The 24827-nt window shown below is 39.8% G+C and overlaps 3 protein-coding genes across 6 annotated transcripts; 2 read left to right on the top strand and 1 right to left on the bottom strand.

Moving 5' to 3' along the window:
* Nucleotides 1-2991: 2991 nt before the first annotated feature.
* On the bottom strand, nt 2992-8340 carry LOC121863106 (carbohydrate sulfotransferase 11-like). 2 transcript variants are annotated; one of them, XM_042361616.1, is made up of 6 exons: nt 8145-8340; nt 7724-7832; nt 7558-7604; nt 5693-5982; nt 5257-5388; nt 2992-4974 (listed from the first exon to the last, which is right to left on the bottom strand). In XM_042361616.1, the coding sequence occupies exons 2-6, from the start codon at nt 7780-7782 to the stop codon at nt 4471-4473; spliced, it is 1032 nt and encodes a 343-aa protein (XP_042217550.1). In that variant the 5' UTR covers nt 7783-7832; nt 8145-8340; the 3' UTR covers nt 2992-4470. The 2 variants fall into 2 exon arrangements, with proteins under 2 accessions (XP_042217550.1, XP_042217542.1); XM_042361608.1 differs by having other exon boundaries at nt 8141-8340.
* Nucleotides 8341-10189: 1849 nt separating this feature from the next.
* Nucleotides 10190-13469, top strand: LOC121863075 (heat shock 70 kDa protein cognate 4-like). 2 transcript variants are annotated; one of them, XM_042361582.1, is made up of 3 exons: nt 10190-10219; nt 10721-10858; nt 11163-13469. In XM_042361582.1, exon 3 carries the CDS (start codon nt 11167-11169, stop codon nt 12958-12960), a length of 1794 nt encoding a protein of 597 aa, XP_042217516.1. In that variant the 5' UTR covers nt 10190-10219; nt 10721-10858; nt 11163-11166; the 3' UTR covers nt 12961-13469. The 2 variants fall into 2 exon arrangements, with proteins under 2 accessions (XP_042217516.1, XP_042217510.1); XM_042361576.1 differs by having other exon boundaries at nt 10721-10854.
* A 1453-nt stretch (nt 13470-14922) lies between these two features.
* Nucleotides 14923-23513, top strand: LOC121863090. Of its 2 annotated transcripts, XM_042361589.1 has the most exons (6): nt 14923-15140; nt 15464-15625; nt 16651-16758; nt 17346-17578; nt 18723-18943; nt 19564-23513. In XM_042361589.1, the coding sequence occupies exons 1-6, from the start codon at nt 15049-15051 to the stop codon at nt 19825-19827; spliced, it is 1080 nt and encodes a 359-aa protein (XP_042217523.1). In that variant the 5' UTR covers nt 14923-15048; the 3' UTR covers nt 19828-23513. The 2 variants fall into 2 exon arrangements, with proteins under 2 accessions (XP_042217523.1, XP_042217531.1); XM_042361597.1 differs by lacking the exon at nt 18723-18943 and having other exon boundaries at nt 19564-19699.
* Nucleotides 23514-24827: the final 1314 nt, after the last annotated feature.

The raw sequence follows: 24827 nt of genomic DNA on the forward strand, positions 1-24827 counted from the left end.
CTTTTCTTATTATTTATTGTCCCTGTAACCCCGTTGCTATATATTATGGCTCGAAATTAGGAAAACTGAGTTTTCATGGACAGTCCAAAAGTATCCAGAAAGTCGCTAGATTTCTGTGGATATCTCTAGATCGCTCTAAAATGTCGCTAGAAAAAACAAAAAGCTCTAGATCTAGCTACAAAGTCGCTAAGTTGGCAACTCTGCTTGGGTTTTAATAAAGTTTATAAAGAGTTCCATATTATAAATAATGTAAAAATATAATTACTATTAGTAGTAACTATTTTATTAATCTATAATATAATTCGTTTAGACTAAACAACGATATATCGCTATTACATGACCCGGAATTGGTAAACAAAACCACAACACACCAGCAGTGTTGCCAAAGTGCGGAAATTTCGTGTTTACTCGGTAATATGACTCTACGGGTATGCGGTCCCCATATTTCATGCGCTATGGCGACCGCATACCGCAGCATTGCGGAAATATTACCGACTGATTTAAGAATTATATAACATTACTAACTTTACTTTAAAATTATAGACGGTTTGATATATGTTAATCAATACCATAATAGCTATTTTAAAGTATGATCGGTGCCCTCAGAACTTACATACTGAATAGACATGCCTATAATTATCATGTAGGCATAAATAAGCCCATTTTATTTAAATACATCTTTATTCATTAGCAAGTTAAATAGGATGGGCAAATATTCATGTGACTGAAAATACTTGAATCAATAAAAACTATCTCAAAGAAGACATATCTCGAGGTAACATATCCCTCGTACGACCGTCAGCTACAAAGAAAATAGTTAATCAATTGTTGTTGTTGTGGCAGAATAAGAGCTTCATAAATACATTGTAGTGGATTCCTCCCCTACAAACGCTTGTCGCTGAGTAGCCGACCCCACCCCGCGAATTCCCCAGTGTATGCCTCGTGGTCTAGGTCAACCAGCGCCGCCTTACATGACGGAGGTCAACTATTAAGCCACGCCTACCTCCGCTATATAAGACCTGACCTCGTGGTGACCATCCCTTCTTCTACCTACACTAACCAGCAAGCAACACATCCTCCTCCTCCTCCTGCCTGGCGGTCCTCGCTCCCGCCAGCGAGCATGGCGACCCACAAGCTGGTGGTCCTCTGAGCATCCTCACCAATCAGCTCTCTCTACATCACGCCTGAAACCACGCTGCCACTGCCCAGCACCAAGCTGCATTGTACAATATGTATACAGAGAGCACATTGTGAGTTTCCTTTCTCCATCCCATCCTGAGTGTGAACCAAATAACCCGTACCCCACAACATCTCTTCTGGAGCCATAACTCATACAATAGAACATAAATTATAATATATCTTTACGATTAGGGGTTCGTATGACTACTCAGAATCAATACATCTTCGGTTAATAATAAATGAAATCTGACCTAAAATATTACTCAGAGTGAGGCTGACGTTGTTGGTGAGTGAATTGTATACTGAACATTTCCTGCTTTCGATTCCACCATTAGTGGGTGGCGGAAGTGTTGCTTTATGGTCCAAGCTTGATTACCCGTCAGTCACATTCTGTAAAGGTTCACTCCAGAAGGCTGAACCACTTTCCGTAATATATATATATATATATATATATATATATATATATATATATATATATATATATATTATATATATATATATATATATATATATATATATATATATATATATATATATATATATATAAGAACATAAGAAAATAAGGAGTCTGCAATAGGCCGGTTGGCCTGTGCATGGCAGCTCCTGTCGAGTTACTCCCACTCTCTATCATCCATGAATCCATCTAGCCTCCTTTTGAAACTTTCCGGCGTTCCAGCACTTACTACAAAGTTGCTAAGCTTGTTCCACTCGTCCACCACCCTATTTGTGAACCAGTTTCTCCCTATCTCCCTCCTAAATCTAAACTTATCCAACTTGAATCCGTTGCTCCGAGTCCTATCCTGCTCGGATATTATAAGAACTTTATCTATATCCCCTTTATTGATTCCTTTCACCCACTTAAATACTTCTATCATATCTCCCCGCACTCTTTGTCTTTCTAGGGAATGCAAGTTAAGTTTCTTTAGTCTATCCTGATATGGAAGATATCTAAGTCCCGGAATCATTTTTGTCATTCTTCGCTGCACCGACTCTAGTGAATTTATATCCATTCTATAATAGGGGCACCAGAACTGAACCGCATAATCGAGGTGTGGCCTGACTAGCGCAAGATATAGTTGCAATAAGACCTCTGCACTCTTGTTACTTACACTTCTAGATATAAAACCCAATACTCTGTTTGCCTTATTTCGAACATTAACGCACTGTTTTCTAGGCCGTAGGTCCGGGCTTACAAGTACCCCTAGGTCTCTTTCACAAGTCGACTTCTCTAGGTTGATGTTGTTAAGGCTGTATACATTATAAGTATTTGTTCTTCCAATATTAAGTACGCTGCACTTGCTGGTGTTGAATTTCATTTGCCATTTTTCAGACCACCCCTGCAGTTTATTTAGATCCTCTTATAATGCATTTGCATCCTGCCCTGAATTAATTTGCCTCCCTATTTTGGTGTCATCCGCAAACTTGCTTATGTCACTGCTGATCCCAGTATCTAGATCGTTTATGTAGATTATGAACAAGAGTGGGCCTAGTACAGTACTGACCCCTGGGGAACCCCACTGGTTACACGGCCCCACTCAGATTTAACACCATCTATGCTGACCCTCTGCGTTCTATCGGTGAGCCATGATTTTATCCAATTTAAAACTTTCCCCTCGATACCATGAGCCTTAATTTTTCTCAAAAGCCTCTGATGCGGTACTCTGTCAAATGCTTTGCTAAAGTCTAAGTAAATAACATCGTAATTTTCGTCATTATCTACTACCTCGAAGACTTTCCGAAAAAAGTTATATATATATGCTGATAACCACAAGGAAAGAAGAAAACACGAAGTTCCCAAGCGCTTTCGTGTAATTCACATCTTGTGGTTATCAGCATATACCTGGATCACGCCCACCCACAGTGTATGGACTTGCTTAGAATACGAGATTTTAGTATTTGATACTTTTTGTCTAGTGTAAGTAAATCTTTGTTGTTGAAGCGCAGTAATACATTTAAACAACAACAATAGATTATAAGTAAAAAAAAAAACACACTTCAGCTGTTATCATAGAATTGCTGTTCAAAGTGATAAATGGCATTCTTACACCGAATCTCTCTACCTGTCATTTTTTTAACACTCCGCAATAACTGAGGTGTGAGAAGACTGACATTTACCGAGTCGTTTCGTTACCTGTTTGTGTTCAATCAGTGCTTTACTTCCGTTATCGCCCACAACCGTTATTCCCAAGCGGCGAAAGAGCGGATCAGCCGTGAAGAGGATGAAGGTAAAGTAAAAGTACCTGCTCTACTACCGTAACGGACAATAACCCTGGCTATGCCACCATCATTTCTGCCACGCCATCTACCATTTTACCGTATATCATTCTGTTGGCACCACATCCCTCCCATGGCTATACCATTATCTGTGTGTGTGTGTGTGTGTGCTTTCCATTCCTATGGGTTTCTATCTCTACCATCATAAAAGCTTTCTTATTTCATCGCCATTGTGTTGGTACCATAGTTCCTGCTATACTTAGGCCACTCACCTGTTACCATATCATTGCAAACATAATCTCTTGAGTGTTACCATAGCCATAAACATTGCTATACCATAACATCTACCATTACAGCCACGATCTTTAACAGTACTATCATCTACAAATATTACTACCATAACCACTACCATAACCACTACCATTACTAGTTGTTTTTAACCATTTTCAACAGTCGGGTTGTTGTCGTGTGAATTACCTGATCCATTTTCGTCCTTAAAAACGTCTCCCACTTTAAAAATCCGACAGGCGTTTCTAAAAGACGAGATTCGTCATCCCGTGTTAAAAAAATCTCACACTATTTACTGTACAGGAAGTGAGTGTGTGGTTTGTTGATAAATACTATGTGAGTGTGTGGTTTGTTGATAAATACTATCATCTCGTAGGATTTTTTCTTCGGATTTAAGGATTACTAAGGGATTTAGAGATTATGAGCAATATTATGGTCAGTATTATAGGTGAAAATGGATACGATACTGATTTTCATACTTATAGGACATACTGTATATATAAAACTCACTCCCATTATAACTGTGTCTTCTTTAGCTTTTCATTGGTCACCAGTAGACGCTACAAGAACGCTGTGGAAATATAATTTTTTTCTCATTCAGTGCATATTCTAGATTAATAAAGACACTAAATATCAACATTAAAACATAAGACATACCATTACCTAATATACAAGAGCGATTACATATATTTGTGATAATGTATTTAGTTTGTCAGAGCAGGTTAGGTGAGTTAGGCTAGGCTAGGTTATACAGTCCTAGGTTAGGTTAGACAAGGTTATGTTATGTATTTAGTATAAGTCAGGTGAATATTGGAAGAGGTCAAAGTCGTCTTTATACACACGGTACAATCCCACCACCTGTTCCTTAGTCAGGTTCCTCATGTATGTTTGCAGAACTGTGGCTGTGTTAGACGGCTCGAACACGGGGAAATGAAGATCGTCAGGCGCCCCAATTCTCCGTAATATTTCTTCCGAATCCTCTGTCAGAGTTTCATATTTAGCGATGTAGTTATAATGGACGGTACAAACATGACACAGCTTCTTGTACGTCGACCAGTGTTCATCCTCCTTATAACCGCCGTCGATTATGTACGAGATAAACTCCGTCCACTTAATATCTGTCTGAGTGGCGTTGGGTCTGATGGTCTGCACATGATTGAGAACTTTACGTTGGAAATTGGTCTCTGAGATGCCAGCTACTTTGTCTTTATAAGCTGAGAGGAGTCGCTCGTAGGGATGACGCACAATCAGGAACTTAGTGTAGACAGCCAACTTGCCTCTCAGGACTGATAACTACAAGATAAATAATACAAATTAAAATGTATGAATGATAAAAATATTAATACATGTTACTAATTTTGTTTTATTAAGAATGAAATATATATGAGAGAATGAAATGTCATACTAAATTCATGTTATATTCGTCAGGATGTTCATAAGCCGGCTGGGAGGACACACACACGGACGCACACACGGACGGAAGGATATATATGTTTTAGCGCGTGAATACATTGAATATTTGCCGATACATACATTCACACACCCTCACCACACTCAAACCAAACACACTCCCACCTTACGGTTCTCCTGTTGAATATCTTTATCCAGTATAACATGAATATCACCGCTGGTCTTCTCTTCCTGGGTCAGGGTGTTGTAGCGCCCCGTCAGCCTCGCCCACAGGAGCTTCCAGTTAGTACAAGCCACCTGAACCGTCACCAACACTCCGTTAGTTCATTCATCCAATAAGTACTCAAGACCCGAGGCGAGACTGTAAGAAATTGGCGATAAAAAGAGTAATATCTAAAATAAATATTAATATAGCCTTCCCATCAAATAATATTGCGGAAGATCTAAAGGGAAACGTTATTAAATTCACAATAAAAGAAAAAAAAATCTCAAATTATGCATTAGTATTTGGTTACGGTTAATTTGGTAAATCTTCAAGGAGACTTAAGCAGGGGGCTAATATTCATGTGGTCTGTTATACATTTGTTATTGGTTACGTCACCTTGGGGATGAAACAATACATAGTTCGATGGCGGTCGTCGGTCAGGAGCCTCTGTAACCTCGGTTGACTGATGAGGACCCGACGGAGTTCAGAGATTGGATTAGTACCCCTACAGCCCTCCATTAGCGCCTTCTGCCTCCTCTCCTGCTGCTTCTCCCATAATATTACACCTTCTTTACTGACGAGGCCTCCATCCTTCTGCCGAGCCTCCCACCCCACCCCACCGTCGCCTCCTTCAGACAGGGTAGGTGGTGGAATATCACGCCCTGGGTACCACACGCTGTCTTTTGCTATTATAAAAAAAAAGTGTTGGGTCTCGTGATGATTATATAGCCACTACCTCCCCGGCTTACTTCACCTGATGATTAAACACTCTAACGCTACCGGTGGGGGTTATGTTATGTTTGGTAAGGGTTGGTTATGTTATGTTAGATTAAATTTGGTTATGTTATGTTAGGTTAAAATTGGTTGTTAGGTTAGGTTCTGCTAATATTAGGCTGGTTTAAAGTGAAATAAGGTAGAAGGGCTAATCTTCAGGTGATCCAAAATGAATTTCTTGAGATTTCAGTTTCGTGGCACTAGACTAGTTAAGACTGAGTTTACTAAAGTTAGTTTATACTCGGTCGGATTAATTCCTAGAGACAAACTGCGTTTTATTTTATATTTACCATCGAAAGGAACAACAAAATTACCGTAAATGACAACCTCACCATGACCACCGTGAAGCACTGTTTCATTAAGAAGTATGAGTTGACAGTACGGTGTGTGACAGTACAGTACGGTGTTTGACAGTACAGTACGGTGTGGGACAGTACAGTACGGTGTTTGACAGTACAGTACGGTGTGTGACAGTACAGTACGGTGTGGGACAGTACAGTACGGTGTGTGACAGTACAGTATGGTGTGGGTGTGACTGGTGGAAATATCGAACCACAACTACGTCTAAGGTACTGCATGTATATAACTCGTTTTCTTCTAAATCCTCAATTATTATTCACATCTCCCGGTTATTAATAAAGCACTGGGATTTTATTCGTGTGGATTAATGTATCAAAACAGAGAATGATCTTACGTTTACATGAAAAACAAAAAAAATCCCGGTTCACTTATAAATGAAGGAGTTACGTGCTTAATTTTACCCCCCCCCCCGCGTACTCTCCCTTTCCTCGCCGCCTTCCGGGTTAAACAGCAACAGCACCTAACGCCCAGTGATTATCAACGCTAAGAACAGCTGTTTGTAACATAATGGCCTTAAGGTATGTCACATAAAAACGGAATCACAGGTTCGAGTCTCATTTAATCCATTTTGTCTGTAATAATTATAACGTGAATATAGTGTGCACTGTGCAGTATTTAACGACGTTCATAGCGGATCACATCTCAATGATTTCTTTTAGGAAGGTATATAGTTACCCACAAGTCCGAGCATAATACAGCTATAAAAGTCCCCAGAACACATTACTCACAGCTAAAGCAATCTACTCCACAACTATAATTAATTTCGGTTACTTGTGTGTGTGTGTGTGTGTGTGTGTGTGTGTGTGTGTATGTGGGTGTGTGTGTGTGTGTGTGTGTGTGTGTGTGTGTGTGTGTGTGTGTGTGTGTGTGTGTGTGTGTGTGTGTGTGTGGTGTAATAATAATAATTAACGGTTTCTTGAAAGAGCATGGCAGGTGGAAGTCTGAAACATACAGTTATAAGTAATATAAGTGATACAAAGATGATATACAGTATAATAACTAGGTGGGGAGCAGCTCAAACCACAGGACAATTCAACATAGTGACAGTGCAAAAAGTAAGATTGACTGGGAGTGAATACACTGGTTGATTACAAGTCACTGTGTGTGTGTGGGAGAGAGAGACTTACCCAAGGAAGGTAGACTGTGGTTGTGAGGAATTTTCCCTGGATTAAACCTGCAAATATATTTAAAAATTAACTTACTTCACTGATTCAGAAATCTCAAGAGTTCCTAAGTGAAAATTACTTTCTAACTTGCGATGAAGGAAGGTATTCGTACACCCCCATTACTTACCACAATACACTCAGCAGTACAAGAGACAGGTATGGGTATATCTTCAGGCGCCAGTGCATAGTGTGGGTGTAAGAGGCGGAGGTGTACGGCAGGTTGGGTGTTGCGACTCCTGTAGTGAGAGACATTAAAGGTTTTAACCCACTACCCGCAGACACAGACACACACACACACACACACACACACACACATAACGCAAAAAAAACACATGAATATACACAAGCAGATATACCCAGAAGGATATATAATTACTGGTATATTTGTTCAAGTTATGGTAATTTTATATATGTCGGGGATATTTTCTAACATTCAGTTATATTTACTATTTTCACCAATATTACTGCAGCACTACCACTACTGCTACTACTAATAATAATACACACTAACCTACCACAACCATCACCACTACCACAATCTTACCTACCAACGCAGGCTATGCAGGAGGTTCCAGCCAGGCTCACAGTTCACCTAGGACTGACGAGTCGGATCTACGAGGAGCTAAAATCGGCTGAGGGTGGCTGGGGGAGGCTATGGTGGCTGGGGGAGGCTGGGGGAGGCTATGGTGGCTGTGGTGGCTGGGGGAGGCTAGGATGGCTGAGAGAGATTATGAAACATTAGTGAGTTGGGTGATTTTGTTTAAGGTGTAAAATAATAATAATAATAATAATAATAATAATAATAATAATAAGTCATTATATAGAACGAGATTAATTAAGGCTCGTATTCCGCTTTTCAATTTGACGCACGGAGAGGTAAGCAGAGATTTCACATGAGAGGTGGCGGGATAATATAGATTAATTACCTTATATGTGTATCTTCAATTTAACAAACATTAATATGACTCCTAAAAGTTACTCTTACTCAGAGGTTTAAATCTGCGTGTCCTCACTATCTCTGACTTCACGGGGCGAGATAAGGTATAATAAATATTTTGTTCCGTCTTATTGGCCAGAGATATATTAAGCTATAGTGTACTATCATGACAATTATCTTTCCGATGAACAGTTTATTGTGTGTGTTGGTAATGACTACAGACGGACAAGGGGAGACCTAATTGAGGTGTACGAGTATAAATATCTCAAAGGGCACTACTTAGTTGAGTGTCCTTATCTGGAGCTGGCGGACGCTAGCCCACAAGGGGTCACAGCTCAAGGTTAAAGAAGCCGCAAGCCCAGGGTAACTTTTTCGGAGCGAGAGTTGTAAACTCTTTGAACAATCTGCCAGAGTGTGTTGTGACGGCACCGAGTGTGAGCTCTTTCATGACAAGACTTGACCAACACTGGAGCTGGTTCAGATACATTCAGGAGCCGGTGCATGCCCAGTAGGGTTTCCTTCCCGGGATCTCTGGCGTAAGTGGTTATGTTTTTTTTTCCGGGAATTTGGTTCAAATCCCGGGATTCTTATTGTTATTCCTTATCTCTGATTTGCACTATGTAAAATACAAAAACGCATGAAAGAGGAGAGAGAGAGGGGAGAGGGGAGTCTGACGGTAGTGACGCGTACCGTTCCTGTACACTTGCGGCCTTCACCACGTCTTGCTTCAGAGTTGCCAACTTAGCGACTTTGTAGCTAGATCTAGAGCTTTTTGTTTTTTTCTAGCGACATTTTAGAGCGATCTAGAGATATCCACAGAAATCTAGCGACTTTCTGGATACTTTTGGACTGTCCATGAAAACTCAGTTTTCCTAATTTCGAGCCATAATATATAGCAACGGGGTTACAGGGACAATAAATAATAAGAAAAGTTTAATACATTTGAACGGGTCGTGGTACAGAAGGAGGGACACGTCTATTTCCTGATCACTTGATGTCAGCCCGTCCATGCATCTAACACCCTAAAATTGTGGTCAGAAGTGGCAAATTACAGAGATGCGACAGGTGAAAACCCTTACCATGATCTGGCTGAAATTGCACTCGCTGCCTTATCTCTTCCGCATTCAAACGCAGATGTAGAGCGCACATTTAGTAATATGAACTTTGTGAAATCAAAATTGCGCAACAAAATGAAACTATCGACATTAAAGGCAATTCTTACAATAAAGTATGGGTTAAAAAGACAGAACACCTGTTGTGCAAGTTATGAACTTCCTAGTGATATTTTAAGAAAGATAGGGACTGTGGAGGCATACAGTTACAAGAGAACCTGAACCAAGCACTTCACATGCTTCCAGCTCTACAGTTGTTCACACTACGGAGAGGACTGGGATGCAATTACTATTGAATAATAGGTAAGTGTGCACATTAAACTTTAGAAAAAATAATATTTTTATTTTTATATAATGCATTTTATTTATACTCCGTCCATTATAGTCGGCATTATGAAAATATTATTTGCATCAAATTACTGAAGGGGGGGAATAATAGCTAGCGACTTTTCATGGAAGATTTAGCGACATTTAGCTACTTTTAGGTACCAGCCTAGCGACATTTGAAAATCCGAGTTGGCAACACTGCTGGCTACTGGGCTTAGTAGTGTTTATCTCCCTGGAGAGTGCAGAGGTGTGTTGACTGTCGAGTAATGTGTCTGTATATGATGTAAGCCATGATATAATGGTGTATCTTGGCTTGCATGATACGGAGTACGGACATGTGACAGATATGATAAATTAACATAGTGCATACATAGTGTTAGTTTTTTTTCAGGTGATTTCACAGGTTATTCAAGTACTCGCTTTAGGTTTTTGTAGAATGCGGCTTCCAAATGGCATTAAATATAGAATTCTTATTTTTTTTATAAACTTTGAATGCCATTCCAAATGTCTGAGTTTCTTTTATGGCTAACGGAATGAGATTAATTACAATTTTGCTTGTTTAATCATATGTACCTATTTTTACACCAGTATGCAAGTTAATAAAGAGAACTTTGCTTCAGTGTTATATAATTTATCATATCAGTTGCCTATCAAATAATCTACAGATACTACACTAATGAAGTATGTAGGGTTAGCATATAGCATTAGTTAGTACAAATATCACCTGATGCCCAGTACTTGCCAACAGTGCGTAACAGAGACGTGACTGACTGTCCAAGCAGCAAACGAGCCGATCAGTGGTGAAGAGGATAAAAGTAAAGTGGAAGTAAAGTGCTGTACGTCTGCTCTCAAGTGAAACAAGTTAATCTCTTCTCTTTTCCTGTAAGTAAGTGAGATTGAAGCGAGTTTTTCTTTAGGTCTAAGTAATGAAACACGAACTTTCTTGTGAGTCTGTGTGATAGTTACAGAACTTCATAACAAAAAACATAAACAAACTCCCAAAAATTACTTGATTCTTAAATTAAGAAGTTCTCGGCGAAGAGTTTAACTTAACCTAGCTTAACCCAATCCAACTAACCGAACCCAACCTAACTCTACCTCCTCTGGGCATTAAACAATCACCGTTGTCAGTCTGTCTGAGTCACGGGTCAAATTTGTATTAACGGTGAATTTAACTGTTACTTTGGCAGAAAAATGTCAGGAAGACCAGCAATAGGGATAGACCTCGGCACGTGCAACTCCTGCGTGGCGGTGTTCCGTGATGACAAAGTGCAGGTGATCGCCAATGATTGTGGCAACTACACTACACCTTCCTGGGTCGCCTTCACCAGCACAACACGTGTGGTGGGTGACGCCGCCAAGGACCAGGTGGCCACCAACCCCGTCAACACTGTGTGGGGCGTCAAGCGACTTACTGACAACAAACTCAGTGACGTGAACGTGCAGAGCGACATGAAACACTGGCCTTTCACCCTCATAAGCTCCAACATGAAGCCCAAGATTGAAGTAACATATAAAGGTGAGAATGAGACACTGTACCTTGAGCAGGTCACCGCCATGGTGCTCAGCAAGCTGAAGGAAACCGCTGAAGCTCACCTGGGTACTACCGTGATGGACGCGGTAATTACCGTTCCTTCTAAATTCAACACTTGTCAGCGCCAGGCGACCAGGGATGCTGGCACCGTCGCTGGATTAAATGTGCTTCGTATTATAAGTGAACCCACAGCGGCTGCCATCGCCTATGGTCTTAGGAAGAAATTTTGTGAAGAAAGAAATGTTCTCATCTTTGACGTTGGTGGCGGCTACACTAGTGTTTCCGTCGTGACCATTGGTGACGGAACGTTTGAGGTCAAGTCTACTGCAGGAGACACACACCTGGGTGGTGAGGATTTCGACAACCGCCTCGTTAATCACTTCCTTCAGGAGTTTAAACGTAAATACCAGAAGGATATATCTGGACACAAACGTGCTCGTTGTCGCCTCCGTACAGCTTGTGAGAGTGCCAAGCGCTCACTCTCTTGCTCAACTCGGGCCAGTGTTGCCATTGACTCCTTGTTTGAGGACATTAATTTCTACACTTCAATTACCCGCAGTCAATTTGAAGAATTATGTGCAGATTTATTTCGTGGTACACTAAGGCCCATAGAGAATGCTCTTCGTGACGCTAAAATGGACAAGGCTCAGATTTATGACGTCATTCTTGTCGGAGGCTCCACTCGCATCCCCAAGATCCAGAATGTGGTTCAAGACTTCTTCAATGGTAAGGAACTTAACAAGACCATCAACCCTGACGAAGCTGTAGCTTGTGGTGCTGCCGTCCAGGCTGCCACCCTGCGTGGTGACAAGTCAGCAGCTGTGAAGAACGTTGTAGTGCTGGAAGTAACTCCCTTCTCCCTGGGCATTGAAACTGCAGGAGGAGTGATGAGTACTATCGTCAGGCGCAACACAACCATCCCCAACAAGAAGACAGTGTCCTACAGCATCAACCAAACTAGTATTGTAGTCGCAGTCTACGAGGGGGAGCGAGCCATGACTAAGGACAACAATCTTCTTGGGAAATTCGAGTTGACTGACATCCCTGCACCATCAGGTGCAACCGAAATCGAGATAATTTTTTGCATTAATCCTGACGATGTGTTGGAAGTGTCTACCGTCGTCAAGAGTTCTGGCGAACCGAAGAAGTTGACCATCAGCCACAACAAGGAGCATCTTACCAAGGAAGAGATAGACGGAATGATCCATGATCTTGAGAGATACAAGGCTGATGAAGAGAGAGAGAGAGAATCTGTGTTATCCAAGAATGTGTTGGAATCTTACTGTTTTAACATGAAACGTGCAGTAGAAGAAAACCTCAAACATATACTAATGGTGTGTGATGACACCATCAGTTGGCTGGACGTCAACGACCACAGGCAGAAGGAAGACTACTATCAAAAGTACAGACAAACTCAGGAAGCTGTTGATACCGCCCTAATGAAGTTACTCTGAGAGGCTTATAATAATGCCCCTCCCCCTTCCTCCCCCCCTTGACTATCTAAATAAAACACCTACAGCTTTTAACTCACTTCTCAGTAGGTTATTTACATTTAACTTTAACTTTCAATATAATAAACTCGTTCTCCTTTCACGTGTTCAATAGAGTCCTTAGAATCTATCCACACTGGTCGTCGACATCTCGTATAGTGTGGAGTCAGCTGTCCTGCTCTCCACCTTGTCCAAAAGACCACACAACCAACACAAACAACTTCCTCCCTTGAATGTATCATAGTTGATGTTTAGTGTAATGGATTGACTTTGAATACACGTTTAAAAGACTTAGTTGTTGAAACATATAAACAACAAACCTTAATTGAAATGAGAATATAAAGATTATACACTGTTGGGTTTGTATAACTACAGTGTCTATGTACATTGTTTATATACCTGTATGATCTATGCACATTGTTTATATACCTGTATGATCTATGTACATTGTTTATATACCTGCATGATCTATGTACATTGTTTATATACCTGTATGATCTATGTACATTGTTTATATACCTGTATGATCTATGTACATTGTTTATATACCTGCATGATCTATGTACATTGTTTATATACCTGTATGATCTATGCACATTGTTTATATACCTGTATGATCTATGTACATTGTTTATATACCTGCATGATCTATGCACATTGTTTATATACCTGTATGATCTATGTACATTGTTTATATACCTGTATGATCTATGTACATTGTTTATATACCTGTATGATCTATGCACATTGTTTATATACCTGTATGATCTATGTACATTGTTTATATACCTGTATGATCTATGTACATTGTTTATATACCTGTATGATCTATGTACATTGTTTATATACCTACAGTGTCTATGCACAGTATATACTGTATATACAAGTTGAATCATTGCGAACTTGTATATTGATATTTTGGGAAATACCTTTATATCTACACAATATATCTATCTGTTCCCAGTGGGATATTAACCAATAAGTGTAGAAGATTCTGACAAATACAGCAACAATTGACCTTCATGATTTATTATTCCTGTGTTTAGTAGCGTTAAAGCGAACCATTTCCCAATGTCTGCCATGGTGCATACATAACTGATATAGGAAGTTCAGATGACAAAAATATCTTTTATCATATCATTCATTCTTCTTTTATATTTCTCTTAGAACAGAGATATTTTACTTTTATCCTCTTCGCCACTGATCGGCTCGTTAGCCGCTTGGGCGATCGGTCACGTCTCTGTTACGCACTGTTGGCAAGTACTGGGCATGTACCGGCTCCTGAATGTACCTAAACCAGTTCCAGTGTTGGTCAAGTCTGGTCTTGAAAGAGCTCACACTCGGTGCCGTCACAACACTCTCTGGTAGATTGTTCCAAGAGTTCACAACTCTCACTCCGAAAAAGTTTGCCCTCACAGTTTTCTGGACTTGCGGCTTCTTCAATCTTGAGCTGTGACCCCTTGTGGGGCGAGCGTCCGCCAGCTCCAGGTCAGGACACTCGACTGAGTAGTGCCCCTTGAGAAGTTGAGATGCTTATACACCTGTAAACTAAGGATAATAAAATCGGAAAATAAATTGGGATTCCCCCCTAAAAAAAAATAAACGTATATTTGAAATATAAGAGCATCATCTCAGTTAATATATTAGGCTCGTTGCTCACGTTTGGGTGACAGTTTTTGACTGTTTCCCCTGTCAACAAACATTCCAAACAAATGTCAGCTGGAGAAATAATGTTAAAATAATATTACGGCTTTAACAAACAAATAATTATTATTTCGTTACCAGGCTATTATAAACATCCAATATTTTTTATACTTAATAAATAATGTAAAAAAAATAATTATATATGATAAAAATATATTAAAACGGTTTGAATTAGCTTGAAAAACAAATAATGAGACGAACCGGTTCGTGGATATAAATAAACACTGTTGGTCTTGCTGAGAGCCCTAGCTGTAGTGTGGTGGTGGTGGTGGTATTGCTGTGGTTGATTGTGTGGTGGTAGTATTTAAGGGGAAGACTTGAGTTACTAGACTTGCTGTGGTGATCGTTATGGTACACAGGAAGTCAACCTATAGGCTTATGTTCAGGAACTACGGCGCTGAGGTGAGGCAGAAGGTGTGGCACGAGAACAACTCACTCAGGTAAGGATGAACAGGTAGATAGATGGATCGAGATAGACATTATATATATATGACTCAATATAGGTAACAGATAAGAGATATTTATTCAGTAAAATTGTCAAACAAGTTTAGTTTATCGTAAACATAGACAGTATAGGAACACAAACAACGTGCATAGACAGTGTTAATAGCCCAATGGTAGCCTCCCAAATAGTGACTATCCCAACAGATTTGCTTTAAGTTGTTTGTAGAGGAAGACTGGAAGAAATATAATACTGTAATGTTTTCTCCTCTACTGTAGATGATAAAAGGTCTGGCTACAATGATGAAATGTTATTTTTCAGAATGAGACGACGGGAAGAAGAAATGTCGCACCAATCGATCGAGGAAAGTGATTCAGATTGTGTGTGTGACGAAGAAGACGACGAGGAACCAGAGCCGCCTGTAAGAAAATATGGAATATCTAAACTAACAGGAACTAAACGAATATTAAACAGATCCGATGAGTAAGTGTTTTAATGTTCCGTCAGTCTCTATGTCGGTCTTTTCCATGCCATACAGAATGCCAGGTTAGGTGGTGCATTCCTCTACAGTGAAACCTCCATATAACGAACTTCTCTCTCCATATAATCCGTTAGATGGAGGTTTCACATCTAACGGACCCTTGATATAATGGACTTTCACCTCTATATAGTTTGTTAGATGGAGGCTTCACATCTAACGGACCCTTGATATAATGGACTTTCATCTCTATATAGTTTGTTAGATGGAGGTTTTACATCTAACAGACCCTTGATATAATGGACTTTCATCTCTATATAGTTTGTTAGATGGAGGCTTCACATCTAACGGACCCTTGATATAATGGACTTTCATCTCTATATAGTTTGTTAGATGGAGGCTTCACATCTAACGGACCCTCGATATAATGGACTTTCATCTCTATATAGTTTGTTAGATGGAGGTTTCACATCTAATGGACCCTTGATATAATGGACTTTCATCTCTATATAGTTTGTTAGATGGAGGTTTCACATCTGTATTACACTTTTCAACACATTTTATTATAGTCTCTCTTTATTTGTGGTGAATTTTAATGTGGAATTTCTGTATTATGTAAATATTTGGTAATTTGTTGTGGTGTATACCTGTGTACAGTCATGAAAAAAACTCCTGTTGCCTCTTCTGCTACTCAACGAACCCATTAGATTCACACTAATGAATCCGAAGCATTTATGACTGGAATAATGCATCAGCGTCCAACTCTTCGGGTTCATGGAGCAGCAGTAGAGGGGCTGAGTTGTGTAGGGCTATATAAGAAACTTCAGGACCTTTTTAGATAACCAGTTAAAGAGCCTTTTGTATTCCTTAATCCTTCAATATGGGACGCTACTTTTAATATCTTATTTGGTTAATGCCAGATAATTTTATTTCACTCAGAGGCAACCCTGCACCCAAGAGGATAATGGAACTTCAGGGCTATGTGATCAACTTTCATTAAACAGTGTTTTTCTCTCTCTCTCTCTCACAGACAGATGCGACCTCATCACTTGTCTTTCCAAGATGAGCAGCGGGACCACCACCCCAACCACCAGCCTCCTGTACCAAGACTTTACTTCTCCCCGGAACAATCGCCAAGGTGTCTGGATCTGTCACAACTGTCTGCTGATTGTTCTGTTGTCTGTGTTTATCTATATGTTGGTCTGTCTGTTTATCTGTCTTTGCAGTATATCCATCTGTCTGGTATAAATATTTATGTGTGTGTCTCTCTCTCTCTCATGATCTTTATCTATATGTGTATTTAATCTATGAGGATTTTTTAGTGTAGCTGTGTGTGACGAGGATGAAGTGACTGGAGTGGATATTTGAGAGAGAGGGCCAGGGGGGTAGATATATGGAGTGTGTGTGTTGGTAATTGAATTTAGAGAAGACTATTCATATGTTCCCTGCCTGAATTATGAAAGATAAGATAATGAAATGTGCAGTTCTCTGATGATTAAATACCCTACCTGAAAGTAGGTTAGATTAGCTTTAGATTAGGTTAAGTTGGGTGAGATATAAATCAACTTAGGTTAGATTAGGTCAAGTTAGGATAGATTTAAATTAGGTTAGGTTAGCATTAGGGTGTTTAAGCATTAAGTGAAATAAGCTGGGGTGCTAATCTTCATATGATCCCTTATACTATCGACGTTAGGAGACATCTCTTCATGTTAGTTACATTTACAGAGCGTCCCAGCAGCCGAGTACACCGAATGACACAGGGATCAGCATCATCGGGGACGGCACGAGTGAGAAATTCGACGACAGTAGAGGCAGCATGCCCAATCTGAACCTAACCAAAGACACTGGTGAGAGCACTAAGTCCGTGCCAGAACCCAGGAGCAAGTCTCAAATATCTGGCGACCAATTAGGGGTCATGAGGCCTGGGAGTCGGGTGAGAGAATACGACCTCATACCAGGTGATTGGTTTTTCCTGTCTTTTCTCTCATGCTTTCTGTTATGTACTTGGTGTATGACTGCGGACAGACTGTTACTAGAATCCACAAAAATATGAAATTAAGAAACCAACGGAAAGATCGTCATCCTTTAAATTAACAGTGTCTCGGTAAGTGGGATTTATTTATGTTCTCGTTATATTCACATATGATGCTTGGCGGTTAGGATCAAGAAAATACTGTACACACTCTCTTGCCTTCTCATTCATCATCATTTATCCTTTCTTACAATGGATGTGTTCGCCCAAGTTATAGTTTTGTTTAAGCATCCTATCCTGACACTTTCAGGTCATCCGATACTGTAGCAGTTAGCAAGTTGTTTCATGGTTTCTACTGCTGAAATATAAGTGGTACTCCCTCACCTTAGTTCTGGGAGTTACCGTACACACACACACAGACCAACATCTCTAATCTTCCCACATGTCTCTCCTGCTGGTGGGAAGTGAATCATATCTGGTAGACCATATTAAATGTACTATATGAGGGACTGTTTTCCTGCATTGGCCCTTCTCTTGATAGGTAGGTAGCTCGTTGTCTCTTGTTTATCAAAGATTCTTCCACGAACTCACTACTGTACAGTATATGATTTTAGTCTCATACAAGGCATTTTGTATGTTAATGGGCAATATGGTACTTTGTCCATGCTTGGTAGATCAGTTTTGTTTTATTATGAAGGTTTTTTGAGAACAGTGGTTCATGTATTGTATTAACTAAATTTAAAATCTCTCATTGTTTTTTAAGTATTAGTGGTTCATACATTTTATTAATTGATTCACTTGCTAGGAGTCCCCGAGTATCGCTCATGTATCCGTTATTTATGAAGTGAGTGAAGGGAATCCACACAAAGCCTCACATAACCTGTTATATGGTACTACAAGGCAACGAAGGTCATGCAAATGGAAATCTATTCAGATATAGCGGATAAAATGTACAGTTCTGCCGTAGCCAAACTCCATGGCCACCAGTGTGTGAATCATCCTGTCTTCTTTCATTGTATTGTTCTAAGATAATAACTCGCATTGTATCTCATATTATAATTGACGAGAGTTCAGTGCAGTAGTCTGTGGGGTTCACTGATCAAAGCTAAACTCACGATGTCGTATTTAAGCGGTGTCGGAGAACAGTAATGCGCCGGGAAGAGGAGCAACATTAGCCAAGTCTGGTCTGGCGAAAAGTCACCTCTATCCTCTCACCTCAAAGCTGTCTAGAACCACCAGGAGAAACTTCCACGAGCGAGACAAGATTAACTACGTGCCATATGGAACCGGTGCATCAGTGAGGACTCTCGGAGACAAGACCTCATTTAACATACACCTAAATAAAGACCGGGTAATTGAAGCTTACTTCTTATTTGACAGGTGTAAGAGTAATTTTATTATCTTCTTTACAGCCTTTCTCCACTAATTTGTTGACCAGGTTTGTGTTGATTCTTCACCACCTGTAACGGGAGCAGCAGCTTCTAGTGATGCAGGGGTAATGTGCTTGCCTCTCACTGTTGTGGTGCAGGTTCACTCCCCGGGTCAGATGTGAGAAGGATGTGTTATCCAGTGTGACCAATATATCATAGAATTACAGCAGACCATCACCATAACTTCCAAGTGCCGGGCAATTATATGTTTTTCGGTCAATATAAACGTAAAGTACAGTACATTACATCGTTAGTGTTTCTTCTCCATTTTTTCGAACTTTTCATTTTGCTCAAAGTTACATCCAACATACAGTAGCAATTATAGAACATAATGAATAAGGATCAATAAGGATCTTGGCTCTAAACTTGTAAATCTTAATTAGACTTCTCTAACAAATCTATAAATTACTTTTGTACAGCATTCCAAGATAAATAACAGTTTTTACCCAACCACCAGAGACAAACATAAGGAGTAGAATTATAGAATGTGTGTGTGTGTGTGTGATCACTCGTACTCACACAATATATACTGCCACTTCAGGTCCGGCCAACATCCCTGACGGCGTCATCTCTACGAAACAGAGAAATAGAACGGCTGATCAGGAAGCAGAAACAGATGACGTTGGATGACTGGAGGGACAAAGGCCAAATGGGCCAGCCCGTCAACCACTCAAGCCTCTGGGCGACTGACACTGACAACAAAATTTTCTCCTCTAAGGCAAGACGGAGAGAGAGAGTGGCGAGCGCACCGAGTAGAGTCGAAGTTTTTTCAAATTACTGTAAACATTGTGGGGGGAAGAAATAACTTTATACATCGGTCAATACGTATCTTTTCTGTGGCCTGAGAGATCGTAGAGCCTTTTACGTTTAGTAGCTTCATGATTGTGATCCTTTACTGATGAAGTGGGCCACATTTCCAATAGATTAGTTTAGACCAGGTTAAGCTAGGTAAGCTATTTTAGTCAGTTATTAATAAAAATGGAAACATGACCAATTGAGGTTTTCCTGTGTAATTTGAAAATTTACAAGAGTTATATTATGTTCATATTTAAAATTATTTAACTGGAATATTTTATGTCCATATTTTTATCATAGCCAGGAGGATGATGATGTAGTTGTTGACCTTTGTGACGGTAAATGACCACCAAATTGGGTCAAACTTTTACAACCTAGTGATAGGGAGTAAATCTGGACTTGTAAACAATGCTTTCTCAAGTTGGTGACTATCAGCTGGTAAGGTTTAAGTCAGGGTAAATACTGTACTGTACTTCTCAGTGGAACTATAATGTACAGTACCAGTTCAGGTAACTAGTAGGTATAAAAGTGGATTTTAATTTATATTATACTGAGCCTTTGTTTAAATGACAGCTATTCCACTTATCCATTGTTATATCTACAAGGTGGCTGTGTGTGATGGACAGTCTGCTCCTGGTGAGGTGTTCGTTGTGGTATAGTGCACGAAGATGTGATTGTTTTAGAATGTCTGATTATTATTGATCAGTGTATAGAATTTCTTAGAATTATTTTTATAATGACTTTTTAACTAGATTTTTTATTTTATTTATTAAGACCAGAGGCAACTTGTGAAGGAAGACCGTGTTATGGTCTTCAGTGTATTTTGTATGGTGATATATTTAATATATACTCTGGTAACAGGTTTTATCTCAGAAACTGACAGGACCTATCGGTAGTAATTTACTGTGATGTTCTCGAAGCCGAACTCTGGTTATATTGACGACTAGGTGATCACTTCCTCACCCCCCCCCACTTGAATACACCACCCTGCACCTCCTCCTCCTCCTCCACCTCGACCTTCCTCCTTCTCAATCTCCACCTCTACCCTCCTCCTTCACCACCACCACCTTGGCCCTCCTTCACCTAACCTAACCTCCCCAAAGATGTGATCTCCTTTCTCACCTTAACATCTCCCTCTTTTATGCTTCAGTCTCCCAGAATTGTCTAATGCTACTAAAATTTTGTTTGTGTGGCTGTCTGACAAAGAGTTATGGTGTAATGTCAAAACTAATCACTGCCATTTAAAGATGTCAAAATAGATACACAGTTAGACGTTCATCCATCATCATATTATAAGTCTAAAATGATGTATGGTAGTGAAACATACGATGACTTAACTCCCTGATTACTGTTGTCACACTCAAGGAAGTAAGCAATATACTGAAGAGGTTAAGTCATTACAGTATATTCAAAGGTAATCACTTGGAATAGAGTAGAAGGGATTTTGAAATACTAATAAACCTCCTATGATTATTTTGATATTTTATGATTCTGAAGAAGACTCCCCCTTTCGTTGACATGTTTTACCTTTATACAGTACAGGTGACCATTAATTATCTTACCTATTATGAATATCAATAAACTCAAAAATATTATAGATATTTCATAATGGTTTTATTATACTTGAATAACTCATAAGTTTCTTCTTCTTGTCTTAGCAGATGCCAACATATAAACCATGGTCAATCCATGATATTTTTGAGGTTATTAACTCTTTCCCTACGGGGAAGTCACTTTTAATATTTTACTTAACTAACACCAGATGATTTTATTCAGCACAGACCCCCCCCCCCACCTCAAGTACACAAGGGGTTAGTAACAGGCACACACATTCATTCAAAAGGACAGTGTTTTATTTATGCACACTTTCACTTTAACCCTTTGAGGCCAGGGGGGTTTAACCATTATCCTCAAAGGGTTAAACCATCATCGTAAAGGGTATAATTTCCTTGTGCAGATAATCTTTCAGGTACAGTCCTCAGTTTAAGTGATATTGCCTATGCATAAACTTAATGTAATTTGATGGTGGGATATTGTGTGTGGTTCCTGGAGGGTGATGCTAGTCGGGTGTATCTTGTTGTGAGTGGAGGAAAGTTGTTTATTGGTGTATGTATGATAAGGTTCCCGGACAGTGCCATAACTCTTGTATTTAATGTATACAGTGAAGCTTCTATTTAACATACTATATGAAGAGGAAAGTCCGTTATATCGAGGGTCCGTTAGATGTGAGACCTCCCTCTAACGGATTGTATGGAGATAGAAGTCCGTTATATTTGAGGTTTGTAAGGGTACTGTATTTGCTGGCTGTTGCTGTCCTCTGACTATTGTAATGTCCTCACCTAGAATTACTGTCAACACAGCCACTGTACTTAAACTCCTTTTTCACTTTTAGCTGCTGTGCCCTTTTCATTAATTCCCACACCTGAGTCCGTCCCATATCCGTGTTCTGTCTCTCCCAGTATCGTCAAGAGGCAGCACCCATGACTATTGTATCCGATGCGTCAATCACTACGACACAAAATGCACAAATATGAAAAAAAATAAACAAAACCACAGGATCATCTCACCTGCTTAGATGACGTACAGAATTAATTGCTAAGCATTAACGCCGATGTACAGTTGCGGACAAAATTCACCGAACGTTTGGCAATATCTGGCATCCACTTCTGGGTTATTTATATGATTGGTTTATATCTTATAGCGCTACTTTTTGTCTCATATTATGTCGGAACCACAAAAAAAACTCCTTTAAACACAAAGAAAAATATGAGAAAATACCTCAAGATTCCAATCCCCTTCACTTAATGTTCCTCAAGTACCTACATGCTAGATACTACCAAGTGTCCAGGTAATTTTGATCACAACTTTACCTTATAACTTCAGAGTACCATAATGGACCGTAATATTCTGCTCAATACACGCTATGCTTACTACGACTAAGGCTGTGATGTAGTCAGCTCCTACAGGGTGACAAAGTATCAAATGTTGTATGATTGTCAGGTGTTAGTTGGTGCGGTGAAGCAGAAGTTACAGCAACGACGGCCGAGCTCTGTGATGTGAGAGGAGTTTGTTGGTCTAGATGGTTAACTATAGAGTATTAGTGATTTTTGAGAGTTTTATGTTTTGAGGTGTCAAGTACTGTGTGTGAATCATCAAAAGGTGTCAAGTACTGTGTGTGAATCCTCAAAAGGTGACAAGTACTGTGTGTGAATCATCAAAAGGTGTCAAGTACTGTGTGTGAATCCTCAAAAGGTGACAAGTACTGTGTGTGAATCATCAAAAGGTGTCAAGTACTGTGTGTGAATCATCAAAAGGTGTCAAGTACTGTGTGTGTGAATCATCAAAAAAAGGTGTCAAGTACTGTGTGTGAATCCTCAAAAGGTGACAAGTACTGTGTGTGAATCCTCAAAAGGTGTCAAGTACTGTGTGTGAACTACAGTACTTACAGGTGTCAGTATATCAGGTGTAAGCTGCAGGTAGGGGATACAGTAATTTCTTAACCCCTTCACTATGGGAATGCCACTTTTAATATTTTATTTGGCTAACGTCAGATGATTTTTATTCAGCACAGAGAGGACCCTATACAGAGTAGAAAAATATTCATACAAGGATGAGGATATTTTGTCCTTACCAAATACAAAGCTGTAATAATCTGTATGTACGCACTTGATCTCACTAATAAATGTATTTCTGAAATTTTTTGTTTCTTTTCTTATTTATCTTCGAGTAGTTTGGAAAAGAAATTTGTATGTATTGGATTTTAGTTTACGTATATGAAGTTTTACCCCTCCCCTCCCCTCTCTCCCCACACACACACACACACACATACAGTGGTAACTCTCGTATCTCTCACAACTACGTCAAGGGTTCGAGCCTCGGCCCCGGACACACGTGAGAAGGGTGTTATCTAGTGTGACTCTCACTACCAAACAGTGCAGGTTTCCCAGACTCCAGTTTCCTCCAATACTAACACTCGATAAACCAACCGCTCGAATGGATAGTAAGCTGATAAATGGTGAAAAAAAAAAGGCATCCTAACCCTAACCTAACCCAACTCCACCTAGTAGGATTAATTTGTTTCATTATCAGACTAAATAAACTTGAGGGGGGGGGGAACCTTAATATGATCCCTCTTATTTTTATTTGCAGATTGTAGGCAAAACTTTTCATGTGAAATACTACATGTATTTTGAAGCTTCAGTAGCATGACACTTGAAGCTACACTCCAGAGATGTGTGTACAGTACAGTGCAGTATTTATATAATGTACAGTAATTGTTTTTATCAAATTGGGTATAGTTAATCAGTTATCAAACTTTTTCTTTCCACACACACATTGTACAGAACTGTTTAATTAAATGCTGTCTTTGCACTTTCCTCAAGTGCCTCAAACGAGAAAGACTGAAAATTTATTTTTGCGTTTATTACCGGTATCCGTATTATTATTATAATTATTTATTTATTTAATTTATTATTTTCTCTACATCAGTTTACTAGTCATTGGTCAGTTCATTGTTGTGACCTTCATTGTCTAGTGGTAGTACAGGAGGAAACTTGAGTACAGTACCCAGAGAAAACCTGCCATGTCTGGTGGGGGATCTGAGCCCTGGTCACCTTACTAACCTGTTGGATGATCGGTGTGTTCTCTTTTATGCATATTTGGCAAACACCGAGAATCTACAGGCTGCACTGAGCAACTATGGGCTCCAATGGGCATCTACAGGCTCCACTGGGTATCTACTGAGCATCTACAGGTTTCACTGGGTATCTACTGAACATCTACAGGCTCCACTGGGTATCTTCTGAGCATCTACAGGTTTCACTGGGTATCTACTGAACATCTACAGGCTCCACTGGGTATCTACTGAGCATCTTCAGGCTTCACTGGGTATCTACTGAACATCTACAGGCTCCACTGGGTATCTACTGAGCATCTATAGGTTCCACTGGGCATCTCCACAGGGTATCTACTGAGCAACTACAGGCTCCACTGGGTATCTACTGAGCAACT

Source organism: Homarus americanus, unplaced genomic scaffold, assembly GCF_018991925.1.
Source record: "Homarus americanus isolate GMGI-L3 unplaced genomic scaffold, GMGI_Hamer_2.0 scaffold40248, whole genome shotgun sequence".
Lineage (NCBI taxonomy): Eukaryota > Metazoa > Arthropoda > Malacostraca > Decapoda > Nephropidae > Homarus > Homarus americanus.

What these genes read in the sequence shown, in the direction of transcription:
- LOC121863106 (XM_042361616.1), bottom strand. Translation starts at nt 7,782, where the DNA reads ATGCACTGGCGCCTGAAGATATACCCATACCTGTCTCTTGTACTGCTG. An exon ending in CCACAGTCTACCTTCCTTGG is followed by an intron (nt 5,983 to 7,557) that starts GTAAGTCTCTCT and finishes TTTTTATAATAG; the next exon opens with CAAAAGACAGCGTGTGGTAC. An exon ending in TGTATTGTTTCATCCCCAAG is followed by an intron (nt 5,389 to 5,692) that starts GTGACGTAACCA and finishes GTGACGGTTCAG; the next exon opens with GTGGCTTGTACTAACTGGAA.
- LOC121863075 (XM_042361582.1), top strand. Translation starts at nt 11,167, where the DNA reads ATGTCAGGAAGACCAGCAATAGGGATAGACCTCGGCACGTGCAACTCC.
- LOC121863090 (XM_042361589.1), top strand. Translation starts at nt 15,049, where the DNA reads ATGGTACACAGGAAGTCAACCTATAGGCTTATGTTCAGGAACTACGGC. An exon ending in ATATTAAACAGATCCGATGA is followed by an intron (nt 15,626 to 16,650) that starts GTAAGTGTTTTA and finishes TCTCTCTCACAG; the next exon opens with ACAGATGCGACCTCATCACT. An exon ending in TACACCTAAATAAAGACCGG is followed by an intron (nt 18,944 to 19,563) that starts GTAATTGAAGCT and finishes CTGCCACTTCAG; the next exon opens with GTCCGGCCAACATCCCTGAC.